Below are 20,560 nucleotides of genomic sequence, written 5' to 3'. Positions count from 1 at the left end.
GCATCATCGTCTAGGTTTAAAAAGAAAATCATAGCATGTCATACATCATCAATGATTCATAATGTGTGCAAATGCATAACTCCTCCAACATTTCTTAGATTTATGAAAAAAGGAAAAATGAAAAAAAAGCAAATAAGAGTCTCATGAGTCCCACCCATGCATCCACACATTCATGCATGCATCATCAACTAGGTTTAAAAAGAAAATCATAGCATGTCATACATCATCAATGATTCATAACGTGTGCATATGCATAACTCTTCCAACATTTCTTAGATTTATGAAAAAAGGAAAAAAATTAAAGATACAAAAAGAGTCTTCTCAATCTGTTTCATCATACCATACAATGTACACACATTCAGATCATGTCATCCATCATACTCCACAAAATCATTGAAAATCATTTCCAAAAAAAATAAAATACAGAAATTTGAAAAAAAGTCAGCAATGACATTTTTTTTAAGTCGCACAAATGTTAGGCATTCATGCGGTGTTTGTCCATACTTCAAGGAAACATTCAGGTTCTCCTTTTATACATCAGGACCCTTTGTGAGGCAATGGTCATTGATTCCCTTATGTTTACATCATGACCCTTTGTAAGACAATGGTCATTGATTTCCTTATGTTTACATCAAGACCCTCTGCGAAACAATAGTTATTGATTTCTTTATGTTTACATGAAGACCCTCTATGAGGCAATGGTCATTGGTTTCTTATGTCACGTTGAGGCCCTCTACGAGGCAATGGTCATCGATTTCTTATGTCACATCGAGGCCCTCTGAGAGGCAATGGTCATCGATCTCTTTACATCAAGACCCTCTACGAGCCAATGGTCATTGTTTTCTTATGTCACATCGAGGCCCTTTGCGACGCAATGGTCATCGATCTCTTTACATCAAGACCCTCTGCGAGGCAATGGTCATTGATTTCTTATGTCACATCGAGGCCCTAGGCGAGGCAATGGTCATCAATCTCTTTACATCAAGACCTTATGCACGACAATGGTCATTGATTTCTTTGTCAGATTGGGACTCTCTACGTGGTAATGGTCACCGAATCTTTAGATATAGACCCTCTCTTCAGGATTGGTCTAATCTCTTTTTCAAAAAGTCAAAGTTATAAATAGATTTTTTTTTTCGAATCGAGACCCTCTATATAGTAATGGTCATCGAATCCTTTAGATATAGACCATCTCCTCGGGATTGGTCTAATCTTTTTTTTTTCAAAACGTTAAAGTACAACAAGAATATGTTTCTAGGATTGGGGCCCTCTACATGGTAATGGTCGTCGAATTCTTTGGATCTAGACCCTCTCCTCGGGATTAGTCTAATTTGGTTTTTTCAAAAAACAAAAAAAAAAAAAAAAGAATCGAGACTCTCTACTTGGTATGGTCAAGTTTGTCTTCAATTTTGTCTTTTTTTGAAACCGGAACGAAATTAGTGTTTTTATCTTTACTTATCTTTTATTACGATAATATGAAAAAGTCAAATTTTCATATTATCTAGTAAAATCTAAGTAAAGATGAGCAGTTGTCAACACCTAATTTTGTTCAGGTGAATAAATCTATTTCAAAAAAAAAAGTTGTTTAGTTAATGGAAAATAAAAATAAATGTGAAACAAAATTTTCTTCAAAGATTTTCAAACTTTAATTATAGAAGAAAAAAAAGAAAAAAAGAGAGATGAAAAAAAGAAAAAAAGAAAAAAAAAGAATAGCCTAATTTATTATCACACTCCTCTTCATGAGTCCAACAACTCAACATATCTTCTACCTATGTTCTGATAGAGAAATTAGTCATATGATTCTAATAATTAAAAGCAATATCTCTTCATATAATTAGAATCAATATTATTGATCTTGATTGATGTGCTCTGATTTGCTATGATTTGATCTCCATAATGTGCTGCTATCATGACCAATTCCTTCCTTACACTGTTCATTACAATTAAGGTTGAGATTGCATTGATATTGTAAAATGTGAGTATAAATACGCACTTTTTCATGACCGAAAAAGTATATTCTCTACACTTCTCTAATTCTTTCCCATCACCACTCCCACATTTTAATATACGTCATTGTTAGTTTCTTTTTCTTTTGATTTGTTTTTTTTAATTTTCAATATTTTGTTTAAATCATAAAAAAAAAATTCCTATTCCTTTGGTGTCTGCTTGATCGCTCGTGTTGCATAACACCCATTGTAGACTTTCATTCTTCTTTTTTTATAAAAAATATATACCAATCTAAGAATAAAAAGATAGATTTCTTTGTTTACTTTTTAATATCTACCTGGTTGCTCACGTCACAGTGACATCCACATCCACTTTTAAATAACTTTAAAAAAATATGATAATTATAAAAGATTAAAAAGATTAAAAAATCAAAGATTAAAAAAAAAAGAATTTATTTTCATTGTCGATCCGGCCGCTCGCGTCGCATGACACCAATAATAAAATAATACTAAAAATTTGAATGAAAAAGTTTTCAAAATTATTAAAAAAAATTAAATCATTTTTCAAATATTTTTCCAAACACAAGGGCGGAGTGGCACAAAATTACTTAGTACGACTCTAGTCAGGTCTCGAAGCAACTGAGCTAAACAAGAAGGTGTGGGATGAGATGCAACTTACATGGAACGAAACTGGCTCGAACAAGAGTGACAGAGCTTCAAGACTGAACCCTAGCGGAGTGACGGGTGTGGCTTTAAGCACCAAGGGAGTAGGTTCTGAAAGTGCACAATGAAACAATTAGGGCAGACTTAGGGTGGCTTTATCCTTTGGGCCAGCCCCTAGGCCCAACAACTTAAAGGCAACCCTTAAAACTTTAGGGCAGAAAATTGGGCTTTACATCATTTCTTATTTAGTTATCAAATCAAGATTGAATCCATTTCTAATTTGAATTATAATTTCAGAAACACAAATTTATATCGTAAAAATCAAAACCAAAACTGAAGAGAACAAAAACTCAAGCAAAAAATAATCGATTTAAAAACTTAAATAGTCTTGTTTGATCTTGATCTTGGAGATTTAGTTTTTATTATTTAATACAAAAAACATAGCATAAGAATAATAAAGACTATAAAAGATGAAAACTAAAATAAAGTGAGCAGAGAGAAAGTGAACAAAACTAAAGCAATTCTATGCCTAATCATGGCACAAGGTTTATAAACCCAATTACCAAACTTTAAGCTAATAAAGTATAACCTAATCCACAACGTTCCTTTACAAAATTTCATTAAATCTACCTTAAATTCAAAAGGTAATAGAAAATAGGATATTGTTGATCTTGGAGGCTTATGTACACAGGCGTACCTGAGACCTAATATATTTGGAGATGTAATAGTTCCATGGCTAGAAAAATATTTAATTATATCAAAATATCTCAGATATGTCCAAGCAATACATATATGCAATTAATAACTATGACTATTTATTCATAACTAACAACTAACAAATACTAGATAGAAAATATGCAATATTATTCAAGTTTTTATATAACGAACTATATCCTTTTGTTATTAAGCCCGTACTTTAGGGGGCGAATCACAATACATGCATCACAAAAATTACACTATTTTTTCTACGCTCAATAGAATGATACACTAAGATTTTCATAAAGATTAAATATGTTTTTGATATTTTAACTTTCAGATGAAATTGAAATTAATCTATCTTTCGATCTTTGACTCAATTTAGTTCTTCATCTTTTAGAAATGCATACATTTAATTCTTTTAACCAAATTTTGTTAAGTTTAGTTGACGTTTGAAACATGTTTAACGATAACACTTGAGTTGTTTACACCGTTTCACACATTTTCACCTCAATATTAATTGAAATGATATCATGAAACGCATTTGAAACGTCAAATAAATTTAATAAAATATGATTAAAATGACTAAAATCATGCATTTTTAAAGTTGAGAACTAAATTGGTCCAAAATCTCAAAGAATAACTAATTTTAATTTTGACCGAAAGTTAGAAACTAAAAACATATTTAACCCTTCTCATAAAACTCTTACAATGTCCTATAAATATATCTCTACTCGGTCTTATACAACAAACTTGGTCTTCATTTCTCCAGAAAAAAAAGATTAACTCAATTCCTTAGAGACGTCATTGCTTCCACCTTGAAAGTACAACACTTCATTCCAGTAAAACCACATGTTAACTTATTAATTTTAATTTAATGTAAAACTTCGACTTACCTCGAATTTCTCACATTCATCATAATACAAAGAGATGGTTGGTCCACCTGTAAATCTTGTTTAAGCATTATATTCATTTGATGGATCAACTTTCAAGTATGTGAATTAAAATCAGGGTTTCAAGATCAAGTTCAAGTAGAACTACTCAGAAACCACGATCCAGAGCCAAGTGGACTTTTCATAGCTCCCAATGATTTAAACATTTATTGGCCATTAATCACAATTCACAGCAGAAAATGGCTCCAATTACAAGGTCTTTTGTGGTCACCAGAGATCCATTAAATCATCTTTTCCATTTGTCATATGAGGATTCCACTTGAGCATAGATTGACCTGATCATCACTAAAACCTTTGACATTCTTACGTGGTGCATGGTACTTCACTTTTATTATCATTTGGCTCATATGTGACATAAATTTTAGTTTGGTTCACAATTAATCTGTTTCCAAAAATAACAACAACTTCCACTTTGTTACCAGGCTCTATATTTGATATGACCCTCTCCCAGTCCTCATCTTCAAACACGGCTAATGCATTTCTTTTATGAAGCTGAATGGTGTCCTTTGTGTGATTTATCACCAACAAGTTTTTAAGACCATCAGAAGTTATATTAGCAGGAGAAGAATAATGGACATGACACATTATTGTCTTCATCTTATAACCATTCACTTGAGGGATTTCAAAAGTCACAGAAGAACCGTTGCTGTCAAAGGCTAGCCAATGTGGATAACAATTATCTGAGACCAAACAATCTTGATTATTCTGTCAAAAAATATATATGCTACAAGTATTAATACCATCTTATAGTCAATCAATAATTAAAAATATAACTCATTTTGTCATCAATAAAAATTAGGATTTTCTTAAATCATGATATTGATAGGATTATTCATCATCGAAGCAACTATAGGGGACTAGGATCTTTGAGTAGTGAAAACTATTTCAAGATAGTAACTGTCAATAATAACAAAAAGTACAAATAAATGATGCTAGTGGGACAACATTTGGATAATGAAAAATTCATTGTTCTTAAATGGGTTATGGATGACCTAATAACAATTTCCTGATAGGAGTTAATGAGTCTATATACAAGAATGGTCAGTCAACATGTTTTATTTTTATTTGTACATTTTGATGAAAAATAAAAAGTTGTAAATCATATATTCAACTAGTATGTAATATATTACATACGTGGATGTATTCCTTGTTATTACTAACTAAATGCATGAGTCAGTAGTATGTATTATTAATTTGAAAAGAAAATTTATATAAATATCATTTAGAAATTAAAATATTGATAAGTTCTTTTTAAATATAATATTAAATGTCCTTTTCTTAAAAAGATGATCTATTTCACATGACCAGGATATGTTTTATTCTTAGTGTTAAAAGTCTCACATCGACTAGAAATAGGATTAATTTACAATATATAAGTGGATGCAAATCTCACTTTCCAAACCAGTTTTGTGGGGTCGAGTTAAATTTAATGTTTACTCCTTGACATGGTATCAGAGTCATGGTGTAGTTCCTGTTCTAGAAAAATTTGATGTTTGTTGGGTCTATTGTTTCACCCGCTATCGGACCATCCTTAATGTTTAGTGCGATGGTCGAGATGTTATACCTCGACATGAGAAGGTGTGTTAGAAGTTTCACATTGACTAAAGATAAGGCAAATTTAGAGTATATATATAGGTATAAACCTCACCTTAAAAACTAATTTTGTGAGGTTGAAGTAAGCTTAAAATTCATTTCTTAACACACTTACAAAGGTTGATATAGTTTCACAAAAGACCATGACATGTCTTTCTTCTTGTGTTTGAGATGTATTATCTATGACACTTGAACTATCATCTATTGATTATACATTCTTCTTGACTTTCTTCTTGAAGATAATTTGACATTCAAATCAAGAATGAAGTAAATGTATAATCAATATGTTCATTATACCTTATGATGATAACTTATTTATATTTTTCTTAATGGACTTTAATATGTATGGGCCTTAGTGAACCCATATTGACCCTAAACTAATAGTTGTCAAACAATCAGATTATTTATTTAAGTGATTATTATTACATAATCAAGTTGTTAGAGGAAATTCCAACACTCATTGTCTTGATTAAGTGCTAAAAATAACAAACCATAAAACATGGCTATGCTTTGTTTGTAAGATGCAAGTGTTTGTTTAACAAAAGGTCAAATAAAATGCAAGTGTTTCATATACAATAATGTGCAGTCTTGCTTTTATTTTTGATAAACACTATGATGTCGAGACGATATGCACATAGTCTTAAGCAAACATTGCACATATGCACATAGTTTGCTTAATCCAATGTTTGTCCCATGCGTCTGACAAAGATCCATACACAAAGCATATATCATATCAAAGGACTCTTGGAAATTAAGGTAAAACTATTTTTATTTCAACATCTTTCACATGGAAAAGACAACCTAATTCACCTTAGCACTACTCTTCACACCCTTTTCTCTCTCTCATACACACCCTCCAAACCATGGGCTTACTACTAGTGTCTAAGCCCACATTCCTTGTCCTATCAGCTATGTATGTTAGAGCATTGACCTAGTTATGAACTTTTAGCCATCTACAATTGACATTGTTTACCTTTTTAAAATTTTTAGGGATTTATAGTAAAAAATCATGTCAATGTTTGGTGTATGGACACTTTCATATTTTTCAATATTTTATACCGACATAATAGTACACACTCCCAAACAACCACATGTAATTGATATATAAAAAAAATTCAACTGTCGAAAGATGAGGCAATACTAAAACGTAATAGGATATAATGATACTACATATATTTTTTAAAAGTATAAGATAATGTAAGAGAGAAAGAGGAAAACCTGTAAAATGCTCTCTTTTAAATTGTAGGAGACCTCATAACTCCTTCCCATTTGAATTAAAAGAGATCTATTTGATCTTGATACGTGAACTTGACTGTTGCATTTAATTAATGTAAAAACATTGATATTTGACATTTGTGATGTAGTTCCAGTTGTTTCTGATTTCCCTGAATTTGTATCATTTAAAGCATCTAAAATAATTTTCGTATCGTGAGATAATTGAAGTTTTGAGCCACACTCTACCCAGAGACTTTGAAGTTTCGGAAGGTCCTTGGAAATAGATGCCAGATGATGGGAACTTTTATTTGACACATCTAAAGATGCAAGAAATGAAATGCCTGCAAACCTTTGCATATGGGATGAAAGACTATTCATTGGAGACATCCAAGACCAGATGATAGAAGGAAAAACATCTCGTAAGAACCCTTCATAACCACACAATGAAATAAATGAAATGCTTTTTGATCTTACAATAGAAAAGGGAATTTTTGTGATTGCCGTCTTATCAGCAACAAGAGTTGTCAAAGACTCCATCTGTTCTATATCCTCTTCCAACTTATCGATCATTAGACAACCTGAAAGAATGAGTGTTTTGAGAGATTTCAACTTATAGATACTTCTTGGAAGGTTACGAAGACTAATACAATCTTGCAAATTTATGTGAAGAACTTTATTGAGATGTCCAATCGTCCAGGAAACCTTTAACAACCTTGGACAATCTAAGAGTACTAGCTTTTCAAGATTAGGCATATTGGAAAAGTCTGGACTATGAGTTAAATAATGAGAATGACTTAAATTGAGAATTTTCAGATTCTCCATCACCTGCAAGAAATGAAATACCATAAACAAAAATTAGAAATAAATCCTTAATAATGGAAGCCTTTAATGGGAGAAACACAACAACAAAAAATATTTAAGTATGCAGCATAAATAATTCTCCCAAACTTGTAAGAATATGTGAAGAGCAACAACAATAGAAACAATAATAGAATATGGTAACAATAATCACAAAAGGAGAACACATATTTTTAACATGGAAAAACCTTCTCAAGGTGTGAGGGAAAAACCCACAGGCACAATCCAGTCAATCAAGCTCCACTAAGATCAAACATGGATACAAGATAGTCAAATGAAAAGCATAAACAAGTGTCTACATGATGTGAATCTAGAAGGGTGGATTCATTTTATAGATCTATCTAGGTTTGAATGCTAATAATAAGCAAGAAATTTGAGAAATTTTTAAAACGAGAAAATGGAAATAGATAAGAAGATGGAGCTGAAATTGATGACGTCACACTTCCAAGAATGAAAGATAAGCCTAAGAGTTTAAACATACAAAGGAGTGAAGAACCTTTAATAAAACTCAGGGATTCTTGAATCACTTAAGAACTTAAGAGAATCACTCTCACTAAGATAGAAGAGATAAAACACTAATATTTTCTGAATAAAACTCAACTTGATTTCATTGATAAAAATGGTTCAGCTTATATAGGAGCTTTAACCATCAGAATTACAAAAGACACATAATTTTCAATTACAGCCCACTTAAAGCTATTAATGATCCACTCAAGATAATAATGAACCACTACTAAATTGTTGATTGTAACTGAATTTAAGGCAATCAAAAGTCATCCACAAGCATTCAGCAAAGGTCCTCTTAGTCTTCCAAAGGCTGGTTCTTAAGTTGGCAAATGGGCCCTTATTTAACTTGAAAATAAAGAAAAACAATAGCCCATTAATTGGTTAACCTAAAACACAATTTGGACATCCAAGTTTATAAAGCATTGAGCCCTTATTTAAATAAAAGAAATTGCATCAATGTGGCACGTTAATTATCCTCCATTTGGGTCATATGCAATTCACATCACTAAAACAAGTCAATACATCAAAGTAATAATTCTCTCAAATATTAAAAACAAAGAAAGAGAAACCTAAAATAGAACAACAGTGTGAGATTGATATCTCTAACCACATATGTCCAATTGACATTCCAACAATTAAAATAAAGAACTATATGCCACCAGACCTAGGGACAAAAGTTCAATCGATAAATAAGCCAACAAATTTTTCTCTTCTTTTTCTCTCCCAAAGGCTGCAAAATTTACACTCCTTTTTAACTTAGAAGATCCCTTCTCCACTTAAATTAAGTCAGAAAAAATGAGTTTGACTAATTTCGACTTTTTAGACACATAGTTGGAAGTGCAACCAAATTTATTTTAACGTACCACAAGCAAACCTCGTTAGTAGCAAGTGAAATATTTATTTGTGTAAATTTCACTAACACTAACATATTCTTTTTTTAAAGATATACCAAGATTCCAAGTTTTTAAAAAAATTTCTCAAATCTTCATATAATTTTAAAAGCAGTATCTCATGATCATTTTACATTAAATATACATTTTTTTTCTAAACTTTAAACATATTAAAGTTATATCTTTGAAGACCTTTGTAATGGTGATGATGAGAATATCTAAAGGACATTTAAGCAAATGGCCACAACAAATATCCTTCTAACAAAGTGAGGGAAAATGGGTAAGAATCTGGCTGAACACTAGAATCATGGGGTGGTTTTCTTGTTTATTAGGGTTGTCAAAACTTTAAGAAAGTCTTACTTTAATAATAGCAACTAAAGATGAAGTGGAGCATTATACACCATTGAGCAATAATTGTATAATTAGCAAAGTTTGTATCAATACTAAAATTAGGTAAGGCTAAGCTTGTACGCTACAAATTTTTGAAAAAAGAAAGATCTTAATGTTCCATAATAACAAATAAATATGCTCGATAATTTGACTATTTGGTAAACTTTTACTCAAGTTTAAAAGTACTTTGCAATCTAAGAGAGCAAGTGAAACTTAGATGAAGACTGTGTCTGAAAACACCAAATTACGAAATAGTTCATGAAATGAAATGTATAAAACTAAACTCATACCTGGGCTTCTTTCCAAACATGTGTAACATTACTATTTTCTAACTCAACAGAGACAAGACTTCCTTGATAGAAATTTGCTGGAAAGGATGTTAAAGGAAATTCACGCCAACAAATCCATCTCAGATCTTTGGAAAGATATTTATAATCCCCAATAAGATCTACACCAGCAAGTTGCAGTAACCTAAGTTTCTTCATCTTCTTAAAAGATTTAGTATTCAAACATTTTGTATTTGTTCTTGGTAACATCAAAGCCAATCCCTCAATAGCTTTTGTTCCCTATGAAATGAAATGGTCAAAAGGGTAAAACAATGCATGGCTTAAAGGTATTTGGTACAAAAAGTCGTACAAATGAATTTTAACAATAGATGAAGGTTCTTACAGTTTCTTTTGATAATACATCAAGCACGTCCTCGTGAAACCACAATCTGCTACGTTCTTCAGGTTCCTTCGGTGATTTTCCACGAATGATTTCTCTTCCCATGTCTTGTAACAAATCATGCGTACCAAGCGTGTTGTTATGATCTATAGTTACAAGGCTTCGCTCTGTTAGGACACGTATTCCATTTTCTGCACAAAGTCCACAACCATTTAATATATGTATGACATCATTTCTGTCCATTCCAATAAAGAAGCAAGCTATATCAAGAAATATTTCTTTTTCAGTATTATCACTTAGACCATCATAGCTTATTTTTAACTTCTCCTGCACTTCATCATTTGGAATTTTATGGAGTTTCTCCAGTACACTCTTCCACTCTGTTACCTCCAAATCAAACAAATAGGACCCAAGAACTTCAAGAGCCACACTACAACATTTTGTAGTTTAGACCACACTAAATTAGATAATGACTAAATAAATGTGGCATAAACATATAATAAACAACATTCACCAGTGCAGGAAGGGCCTTTGGCAGCGGTTGTTTTTAATATTCTGCACCGGTTCGAGAACCGAGGCATATCAGGGCGAGGCCAAAAGGTCATAGCTTTTGGCCTCGGTTAAGAACCGAAGCCATAGAGGGCGCTTCTGCCTCGGTTTTCAATGCACCCGAGGCCATATACCCTGCCTTTTGCCTCGGTTTTTTCTGTACCCGAGGCCATATGGGTTTTTTTTTTTTTTTTTAAATTCGATAACCCTTTTTGGCCTCGGTTTTTGCTGCACCCGAGGCCATATGGACTGTTTTTGGCCTCGGTTTTTGTTGCACCCGAGGCCATATGGTGTTTTTTCTAAAATTCTGAACAGCGATTAAGAAGAGCTTTTTCTAATTTTCCACGGAATATAATGGTGTCAAACTCCAAAACAACCAAGTACTGATGAATATACAGTAACATTGAACCATGGCCAAAGTTGACGGCTTAGTCTTAATCTTCTCAAGGAAATAAAATAAAAGGAAGATATTTTCTTAAGTACTTAATAATTCTATGGTTAGTATTGTATACTGCTGTTTTAATTATCTGTTATTATCATAATAAAAAGCAAAAAAAAAAATAAACATAAACATTTATCTTCTCCCACGCGCATGAACTAACCCCTAAATGGAATCTCTGCCGGCACACTTTAGAGCAAACCACAGCCATTGACGGCCAAAAAAAGGGCCTGGAAAATCAAATTGCCGCTTGCAAAGCCGCCGTCCCGAACCAGATCGCCGCCGTCGCGAGCCACCTACGCGAACACAACCAGATCGGTGTTGCGAGCCACCTCCGCTGCGACGAAACCAGAGCCAGCAGATGTCTCGCGAAACCAGCCTGCCACGACGAACCACCACACGTTGACGAAGCCACGCGTTGCAGAACCACTGCGAATCAGATCGACGACGAGGGCACTTTCTGACGCGAAATCCCCATCACTGCGGCGCCGGCCACCACGCAGCCACCTGCGACGAAAAAAGCTGCCCGGAGAAGACGCGAAACCAGACGCGAACACACCTACATTGCGAGAATCCTCCACCTCCGTTCCAAACAGAACCGCAGGCCACCGTGACAGAAATCAATGTCGATTGCGCCAATGCGACAGCCACCACGGTACCTGCAAAAAACCAGACCAGACAGACCCCCGCGAAGCAACCCACCGTCGAACTCGCGGAGAGAGCGCGAGACAGCGGCGGCTGGCGTGGATTTCTCGCCGGAAGTCGCGGAGAGAGAACGCGACGTGCTCGCGTGGTTTTCTCGACGGGGTGGCAGTGGTGGAGGAGCGAAATGGAGGAGGAGCAGCGCGAGATGGTGGCCGGCCGGAAATGCAGAGAGAAATGGAGAGAAATTGCAGAGAGAGCTGCGCGCGCGAGGAAGAAAGGGGCTGCTGTTTTTGAACCCTAATTAAACCTTTTGGCCTCGGTTCAATTTAGAACCGAGGCATATAACAACTTTTGGCCTCGGGTCCCTAGCACCCGAAGCCTAAAACTACTTTTGGCACCGGTTATTGGCTCAACCGAGGCCTATCAGTCAAAACGAGAATGGCATTTTTGAAATTCTAGGCATCCTTTTTGGCTTCGGGCCTTCTTAACCGAAGCCTAATAGGGCTTTTGGCTTCGGGTTTTGTACAACCGAGGCCTATAACAGGTTTTGGCAGCGGGTGATTGGTGAACCGAGGCATAAAAGTTGCCTATAATTGCAAAATTGCCACCGCGCCATTATAGGCTTCGGTTCCTGGCCAACCGAGGCCTATAAGGCGAGGTAAAAATCCAATTTTGCACTAGTGATTTTTATAAATGTTGTATAAATATCATGAAAGCCCATGATTATACAACTGTTGTTTTAAACTATGTGGACAAAACCAGTAAAAATGTGGTCTAAAAATATAAGTGAGGTCTAAAATCAACCTGAAAAATTGTTGTCTATTGTAAGGATTTTAAGCAACGGTTTCAAAAACATTGTCGTACTAAAAACCGTTGTCTATTACCTATAACCACACTCACCTATACCATACCTAAAAAAATGTGGTCTAATCTTTAGACCATGGTTTTTATAATTTAGATCATAATTTTATATTGTTGTCTAAAGTGATTTTTGTTGTAGTGCCAGTGGCAATCCCCCAGAATATGCAACTACACTTCTTGAAAGTTTTGCAAAATCTTTTCTAGGACTTGCTTGTTTGAATGCATGCGAACTAAAAAGCTCAATAGATTCACTTTCATCCATCCTTTCCATCGTGTACAATTTGTCAACTCTACTCCCTCTCAGTATATGCATATCTCTAGTTGTGATGATGATTCTACTTCCTAAACCGAACCATTCACGATTTCCACATAGAGCATTTAATTGGTGCAAGTTATTCACATCATCAAGTATAACAAGTACCCTTTTATGGTGAAGGCTTTGCATTAATATATTTTTTCCAAATTCAATGTTGTGTATCTTTGTTTTTGTTTCTTTGTTGATATCAAACAAAAGTTGTTCTTGTAAGCAGACTTGGCCACCGTCTTTCCCCCAAACTTCCCTGATTTGTGCAAGGAAGCTCCTTCCCTCAAAGTTACGGCCAATCTTGTTATAAATGGCTTTTGCAATGGTTGTTTTACCAATGCCTCCCATTCCCCACATTCCTAGCAATAGAACATCGTTTGATCTTTCTAGATCCCACAGCTGAATCGTGTCATGCACCCGAGATTCTACTCCGACTGGATTATCAGCAATGAACAGCTCTGTCTTGTCTAACAAACGTGTAACATTTTCGATAATGCTTTTGATAGCCTCACTCTCATTCCTGTAAGATAAAAATGAACCACAAAATGGTGTATACATATATGCATCAAACTTGGACGGAATTTGCAAAGAGAAAAAATAGTTAGGCAAGTGTGTTCCTCCATTAAGTTTATACAGTGGATTATACATGCTTTCATTTATCAACACTAGAGAAAGATACATATATTAGGATTTCATGTTTATTAAAATTGATCTTCACTTGATATCAAATTTATTATTTCCTATATCTTTACATATTTAGCTAGTCAATTGAATTCGTTAGTGGAAGATTTAAGTATTATGGAATGTTCAATATTTGATGAAAAAATTTGAGAACATAGAAAGCTTGAAAATACCTGGAATTTAGGACTACAATCCCTGAGATGCTAGCAGCTTCGTGAAGTGTCTCCATCCAACGCATCTTCTCACTTTCCTGTTGTTGTTAATAAATTAGGTAGTTTTCCTATAGTGAGATTTATAAAAAGTAAAAAAAAATACCAAAATTATTACATACAAAATTGATAAAAAGTTCAGCTAGCTAATTATACTTATATCTCCAAGTTGTTGTAGAGGTATTTAAAAAATAGTTCACTCAAAACATAATCCATTGTTATCCAGAAAATATAAATTATACTTTCTCTGATTAAGTGATATCTCTCTTACTATTTTTCTCATTTTTGTAATTACCTTGATAATAGTTATAACTATCATATTTTCCCTCATTAAGTGTTATACCTCTTTATTCTATTGTCTTTTCTTCTTTTTTTATCAATAGCAGAATATTAATCCCTTCATTATTTTAGTTGTATGATCAAGTCCAACAATCTCCCATTTAAAGGCTTGTTGCAAGTTGTCTTCATGTTAAATATATTGCATTTTATGTTAATTAGGGAAATATTCATATTGTTTGATATTGGTAGATATATTGATATGTAACTGATAAGAACAATGTAACACTAAGATAAAGAACAGAAGATAGTGTATTATTCAAATATCAAAAAACTAAGCGGCTTGAGAAACCTCCTTTCTAACAAAACCCAGACTATCCTCTAGTTTGTCGCTACCAAAAACCTTTCCCAATGCCCCCTTCTCAAGATTGACCCTTCCTCCTATATTCCCCTCCTCTCTACTCTTTTGACACGTCGTTGATTCTGTTACAAACACAATCATGGTGCGTTTGTGTGTGGCCCCAAGCAATAGGTTTTCACTTTCTCCTCTCACAAACATTTTGGACATTCCTAAATTGCCCTGCCTTTCTTTTATTGTAAATACACATCCTTCCTCAAATTTCACCTTGCCCTCAAGGTGAAGATCAAGAATTACTTCTATCATCCTACTCATGGATTCCCAGGAATTCTGACACTCTGCCATACCTTTCCACTTCAGTGGCACTTCTAATGATTGATTATCCTCTCCTCTCATAGGTAACACCTTTTTCGGATGAACCCATTACTCAAACTCATTTGTGATATAAGGAGGCAATGGTTGGACAATAACATCAACTTTCAAGGTGGGTTTCAACAATGACACATGATAGATTGGGTGCACTCGGCTATCTTCCATCATTTTCAATCTATATGCCACTTCTCCACTCTTCTCAAGAATTTCATAAGGTTCATATATAGTATCTGGGGCTAAGTTTCTGATTGACTCTCCTAGCCAAATTTTTTAACCTGTAGGGTTGGCTTTTCAAATACACAACATCTCCAACCTTGTAATCCACCTCCCTTCTACCTTTGTTGTCATGTTGCTTCATCTGATTCTGAGCTTGCACCAAGTGATCTTTCAACATATCTAAGACTTCATTTCTCTCTTTGAGCATCACAGCCACTTCATCTACATGTGCCGACGAAACATCCCCTTCTTTCATGAACTTTTCAATTTCATTCTTTTGGTAGTAGGGATATCTATAAGGTCGAATATTGGGAGGATCAACTCCCTCTTTTAGGGTAATGGCATGATCACAATTTCTTTAGGGGGGGTAAATCCATATGTGCTCTAAATAAATCCTCAAATTCAACCCGCACAAACAATAATTCTTTATTGGTAAATTGATCATTCTCTATTACCTGAACCCTTAAAGCTTGGTATGTTAACATATACCTCTCCCCTTCATTATTGAGAGCTTTCCTTAGTGCCTTCCAGGTTGCTTGAGATCTACAAAGTGTAGGATCTCTTTTAATGATCTTATTTTCTCCTTTCCTTCCCCAACTTAGCATCAAATTTTGAAAATTAGCCTCCACATTTCCCAAGCTATCTAACCACTCCATCCCCAACACCACATCAGATCCCCCTAACTCCATCACAAAAACACTTTGCATAATTGAAATACTTTGAACCACTACTTCACATGTTCACATCTGCCCCTGTTCCACACCTTATCCCCTATCCCTACTTCAACTTCATACTCCTTTGTATCACTTACCTCCAATTTGAGATGTTGAACTAATTTTTTGGAAATAAAATTAGGCAAAGCACCACAATCCATTAAAATTAACACCTCCATTCCGTCAATGTACCCTCATTACCTTGAAGGATTGGTAAGAAGTCAATCCTTCCTTGCTCTTCAAGGAAATTTGCATGGATTTTATAGTAAGGGGTTCTACTTGCTCTTCCTCCTCTTCACTTGTTATCACCTCCTCATCTTGAGACCCCTCCATTAAAATAATTTTGTAATGCTTCATTTTACATGTATGATCCTTTCCCCACATTTCTCCACATTTAAAGCACAACCCCTTTCTACTTCTTTCCCGTAATTCATTTTGGCATAGTTTACCTCCCCCCATTACCTTCTTCTCCTCATATTCATTTTCATTATTTTTAATGCTTGCCCCCTCTTTATTTTCTCCCTTCTCCCATCGAATGAAACCTTTTGGATGTTTCAAAAAGTCTTTCTCACTCATCTTTCTCTCTATGCTCATCAACCCCACCCTGCATAAAGCTTTATTCTTCTATTCTAACAATAATGCCTTGTCCATCAATTCCTCCAAAGTGCTCGTGGTATGTAGTTTCAGTTCAGCTTGAATTTCTTCCTTTAATCCATTAATAAAGATCCTTTAAGCATAATTCCCTTTTGAACAACTCTCTGTATTTCGTCACAAAGCTTGTTTGTCAAATGCTCAATAACGGCCCAAACAAGTTTTTTACCAACCTCAGTTGGAAATGTCAAATCAAAGCCCTTTTAAACTCCTCCCATGACATTTATTTAATTTGTTCTTCCCACCACTAATACCAACTCAGAGCCTTGTCTTCTAGTGTGATCATGACCGCATCGAGCTTCTCTTCCTTGTGCACCATATTTAGCTTAAAAAAGCGTTCCGCTCGAACTATCCAACTGTACATGTCATCCCCCCTAAATATGGGAATCGTGAGTTTTCGTCCTCCGAAATTGACGGACGATTCATGACTATTGGTCCTCGTAGTGGAACGTGAGCTGTCACCACTGTGTATTTCCCTTTCACCATCATCACTCTCTCTTCGCCGCTAATACACCTTACGTTTGTGAGACTACCCTCGTCGAGACAGACTGCGTGAAATGATAAACATTTTTAAATCTTCCAATTGTTGTTCGATGCCATTGATACATTTCTCCATTGTATTGCACGTCAAAACCATGCATTCCCTAGAACATAATGCTCTAGATACCACTTGATAAGAACAATGTAACACTTAGACAAAGAATAGAAGATAATGTATTATTCAAATATTAGAAAACTATGTGGCTTGAGAAAACCTCCTTTCTAACAAAATCCACATTATCCTCTAGTTTGTCCCTGCCCAAAACCTTTCCCAATCCCCCTTCTCACGATTGACCCTTCCTCCTATATTCCCCTCCTCTCTCCTCTACAGACACGTCTATGATTCTGTTACAACAGAATCATGGTGCGTTTGTGTATGGGCTCCAAGCAATGGGTTTCTGCTTTCTCCTCTCATAAACATTTTTGGACATTCCTAAATTTCCCTGCCCTTTCTTTTATTGTATCAGTAACAATATCTAATATTAACAATATTTATATTTGGGTGCCATATATACTTGTATCATTTTTCATTATAAATATATTACTCTATATGTATTTTAGGCACAAGGGAGATTAATCTTATACCTAGTTTTACTATATTCAATATGGTATCTAGAGCCTAAAGCCTTTGATAGTCAATATTTGAATTTTGAATTCATTGAGAGAGGATTCTCTTTGGTTCTTGTAATAGAACATTGGTTCTTATCAAATATTGAGATCTTTGTGGCGAATCTTTATTGACTCATCAATTTGCTAGATTATGGCGTCTCCATCTTTGTCTTATTTCCACTTTCTTCTTTGATTTCCTTTGTTTATGCTCTGGGAGGAATCAAATTTTGAAATGATCATACTCTTCCTGGATAGGATCGTATCATCTAAGCTGAGGTTGCCTTTTTCTCTTCTTTCAACATCTATGCTTGTTACCTTGATTAGAGAACCTTGGTTTTTTCTTGATTATGTTATTTTTTTTTACCAAAAATTTTGTTTGTTTATAGGACCGGAGTTCGGGACAAATAATTAGCACTGGTTATGAGTCTCATGGCCTTTATCATCTCTTCCCTTCTACACATGTTAACGCAGTTGTGGAGTCTCCCTCTCTTCTTCATGCTCTATTATGTCATCCTAGTTCGGCCAAATTGTAGCAGCTTGTTCCCACTTTGTCCAATTTATCTAATTTGTTTTGTCAGTCATGTCAATTAGGGAAGTATAGTCGTAGTTCCTTTCGTCATAGTGTCTCACAACATGTTTCGTCACCTTTTGCATTAGTTCACTCTCACATTTGGGGACCTAGACGTTTTAAGTCTAATTTAGGTTTCAGTATTTTGTTACTTCTATTAGTGATTATTCTAGATGCACTTGGAGTTATTTTCTATATTTTAATCCTTTCTAACGAAATTAAAATTCAGTTTGGGATTTGTATTCAAACTTTGAGAAGCGATAATGGTTGTGATAATGGTTGTGAATACCTATTCCATTCGTAAACATTTTATGGCTTCTCATGGCATTTTTCATCAAACTTCATGTGCTTATGCACCTCGACAAAATAAGGTGGCTAAGCGCAAGAATAAACATCTTGTTGAAACAACTTGCATGCTTTTAATTCATGGTGAGGTTTCTCAACATCTTGTCTAACCCGTTTTGTTCATAATTTTAGTCTTGGTCTTGATAAAATATCAACCTAACTAAAATGTTAAAATTCATAATAATACTTAAATATAAATTTAAAAAAATTAAACATAGAATAATCACATAAATCAATATCAGATTTAAGTCAATTAGCTCATATTTGCATACTATTACAAACCTTTATTTTCAAAGAAAAATAATAAAATAAGTAGTTATAAAACATTTAATTCACAACACAATCTAATTACGCTCATCAAATATAAATATTATTTTCTTTCACTAAGTTATTTCTCAGTCCATTTTCTTGACATGAAATTATTTTTATAGGAGTAGTTGTAGTATTTTTATATAGTATATACACAAATAAATTTGTTTTACTCGTAATTTTCTTTCTTTTTTTATGTAAACTTTTTCTTTAGTCTATTGACTTTTCTTTTTCTTATGGTTTTTCTCAATAAAATAAAGGTTCGAAGAGCAATACCACTGTAAAAATTCTGTTCGAAAGCCTTTGAAATGCTCTTCCAAACTCGCCTGTTTGATTTCGAACTTCGGAGGGATCAACACCATAGAACACTGGAAGTACCACCTGCCCTATGGTTCTGTGACACTGCATTATTCTCACCAACTCATTCAGACACCATGGTGACTGTGAATAGTTCCTTGAGAAGACAACAATCGAAATTCGAGACTGTTCAATTGCTTGGAATAGAGAGTATGAGATTTGATCTCCCCTTGGAAGTGACTCATCATCCTTGAAGACAATGATTCCAGCGTTTTGAAGAGAGGCATGGAGATGTGAAACGAAAGAAGCACGCGTATCTTCCCCTCTAAAACTCAAAAACACATCATAAAATCTTATGCTCGAAATCCTAGACCTCAACTCACTTATTTGAGCTTCCAGAACTTTCTCAGCTTCAGCATTCATGTAATTTTTGCTAGTGATATTGATTGATTGGAGAATACGCTGATTCTCATTCTTAAGCATAGCCACCGTTGCAACCAGATCTTCCAAGTGCTTCTGGTTCCTCATTCGATACTTGCTCGATGATTCCTGGTTCGATGTCATTCTCTTCCTCTTCCTCTCCCTCTCATCCATCTGCGCCTCTGAATCCTCCTCCCAACCAGAATTTTGAATCGAGAACGATCCTGAAGACGTTTCTCTTTCACTCGAAGAAGCCATGTGTATCCGAGAGAGCCAAACTAACTGTTCAAAAGTCGAAAAACAGGAAGATGGACCTGAAGTTCAGAGGGCCCAAAAAGTAAACAAAAATCAGAAAAGAAAAGAAGGAAGAAAAGGGTTTTATAGAAAAATGATTAATTTTATATGTGAATTAAGATATTTATTATAATATATTTAAACGTTATAGAATTATTAAAAAGTTTTGAAACTTTTATAATCATTATTAATTTTATGATAATATAAAAAGTTAATTATAACTTAATTATAGTGAAGATATATGTCATTTTAAATTTGCATTTTCAGTATCATAATATTTTAGATATACCACTGTAATATTTTATAATTATAGATTGAAATATAAACGAATAATATTTAATTAGTATATATAATTTGAGTGATATACATCTTTAATCACACTTGAATATATTATTCTTAAAAAGGTTGAGGCTTTCTTTTTCAACGTTTTCCAAATTTTTTACTGTCTGTCATTTTTCACTTTATGAAACCAAACGTGGATTGGTGAGTTGGATTAGCACATCGCCCATAACCTCTGTAGAAAGTAA

At 34.3% G+C, this 20,560-nt stretch overlaps 1 protein-coding gene across 1 annotated transcript; it reads right to left on the bottom strand.

The window, feature by feature from the left end:
- Positions 1-4,440: 4,440 nt before the first annotated feature.
- On the bottom strand, positions 4,441-19,997 carry LOC114165677 (disease resistance protein RPV1-like). Its single transcript, XM_085667222.1, has 7 exons — positions 19,299-19,997; positions 14,030-14,106; positions 13,018-13,695; positions 10,381-10,807; positions 10,002-10,277; positions 7,070-7,891; positions 4,441-4,963 (listed from the first exon to the last, which is right to left on the bottom strand). Exons 1-7 carry the CDS (start codon positions 19,995-19,997, stop codon positions 4,562-4,564), a joined length of 3,381 nt encoding a protein of 1,126 aa, XP_085523348.1. The 3' UTR covers positions 4,441-4,561.
- Positions 19,998-20,560: the final 563 nt, after the last annotated feature.

This window comes from Vigna unguiculata, chromosome 10 (genome assembly GCF_037176805.1).
Source record: "Vigna unguiculata cultivar grain cowpea cultivar isolate G323 ecotype 2 chromosome 10, ASM3717680v1, whole genome shotgun sequence".
In the NCBI taxonomy this organism is placed as follows: Eukaryota; Viridiplantae; Streptophyta; class Magnoliopsida; order Fabales; family Fabaceae; genus Vigna; species Vigna unguiculata.
This window is presented reverse-complemented; position numbering and strand designations above follow the sequence as displayed.

What these genes read in the sequence shown, in the direction of transcription:
- LOC114165677 (XM_085667222.1), bottom strand. Translation starts at nt 19,997, where the DNA reads ATGGCTTCTTCGAGTGAAAGAGAAACGTCTTCAGGATCGTTCTCGATT. An exon ending in ATTGTAGTCCTAAATTCCAG is followed by an intron (nt 13,696 to 14,029) that starts GTATTTTCAAGC and finishes TTTATCTTACAG; the next exon opens with GAATGAGAGTGAGGCTATCA. An exon ending in TAAAAGAGAGCATTTTACAG is followed by an intron (nt 4,964 to 7,069) that starts GTTTTCCTCTTT and finishes ATTTTTTGACAG; the next exon opens with AATAATCAAGATTGTTTGGT.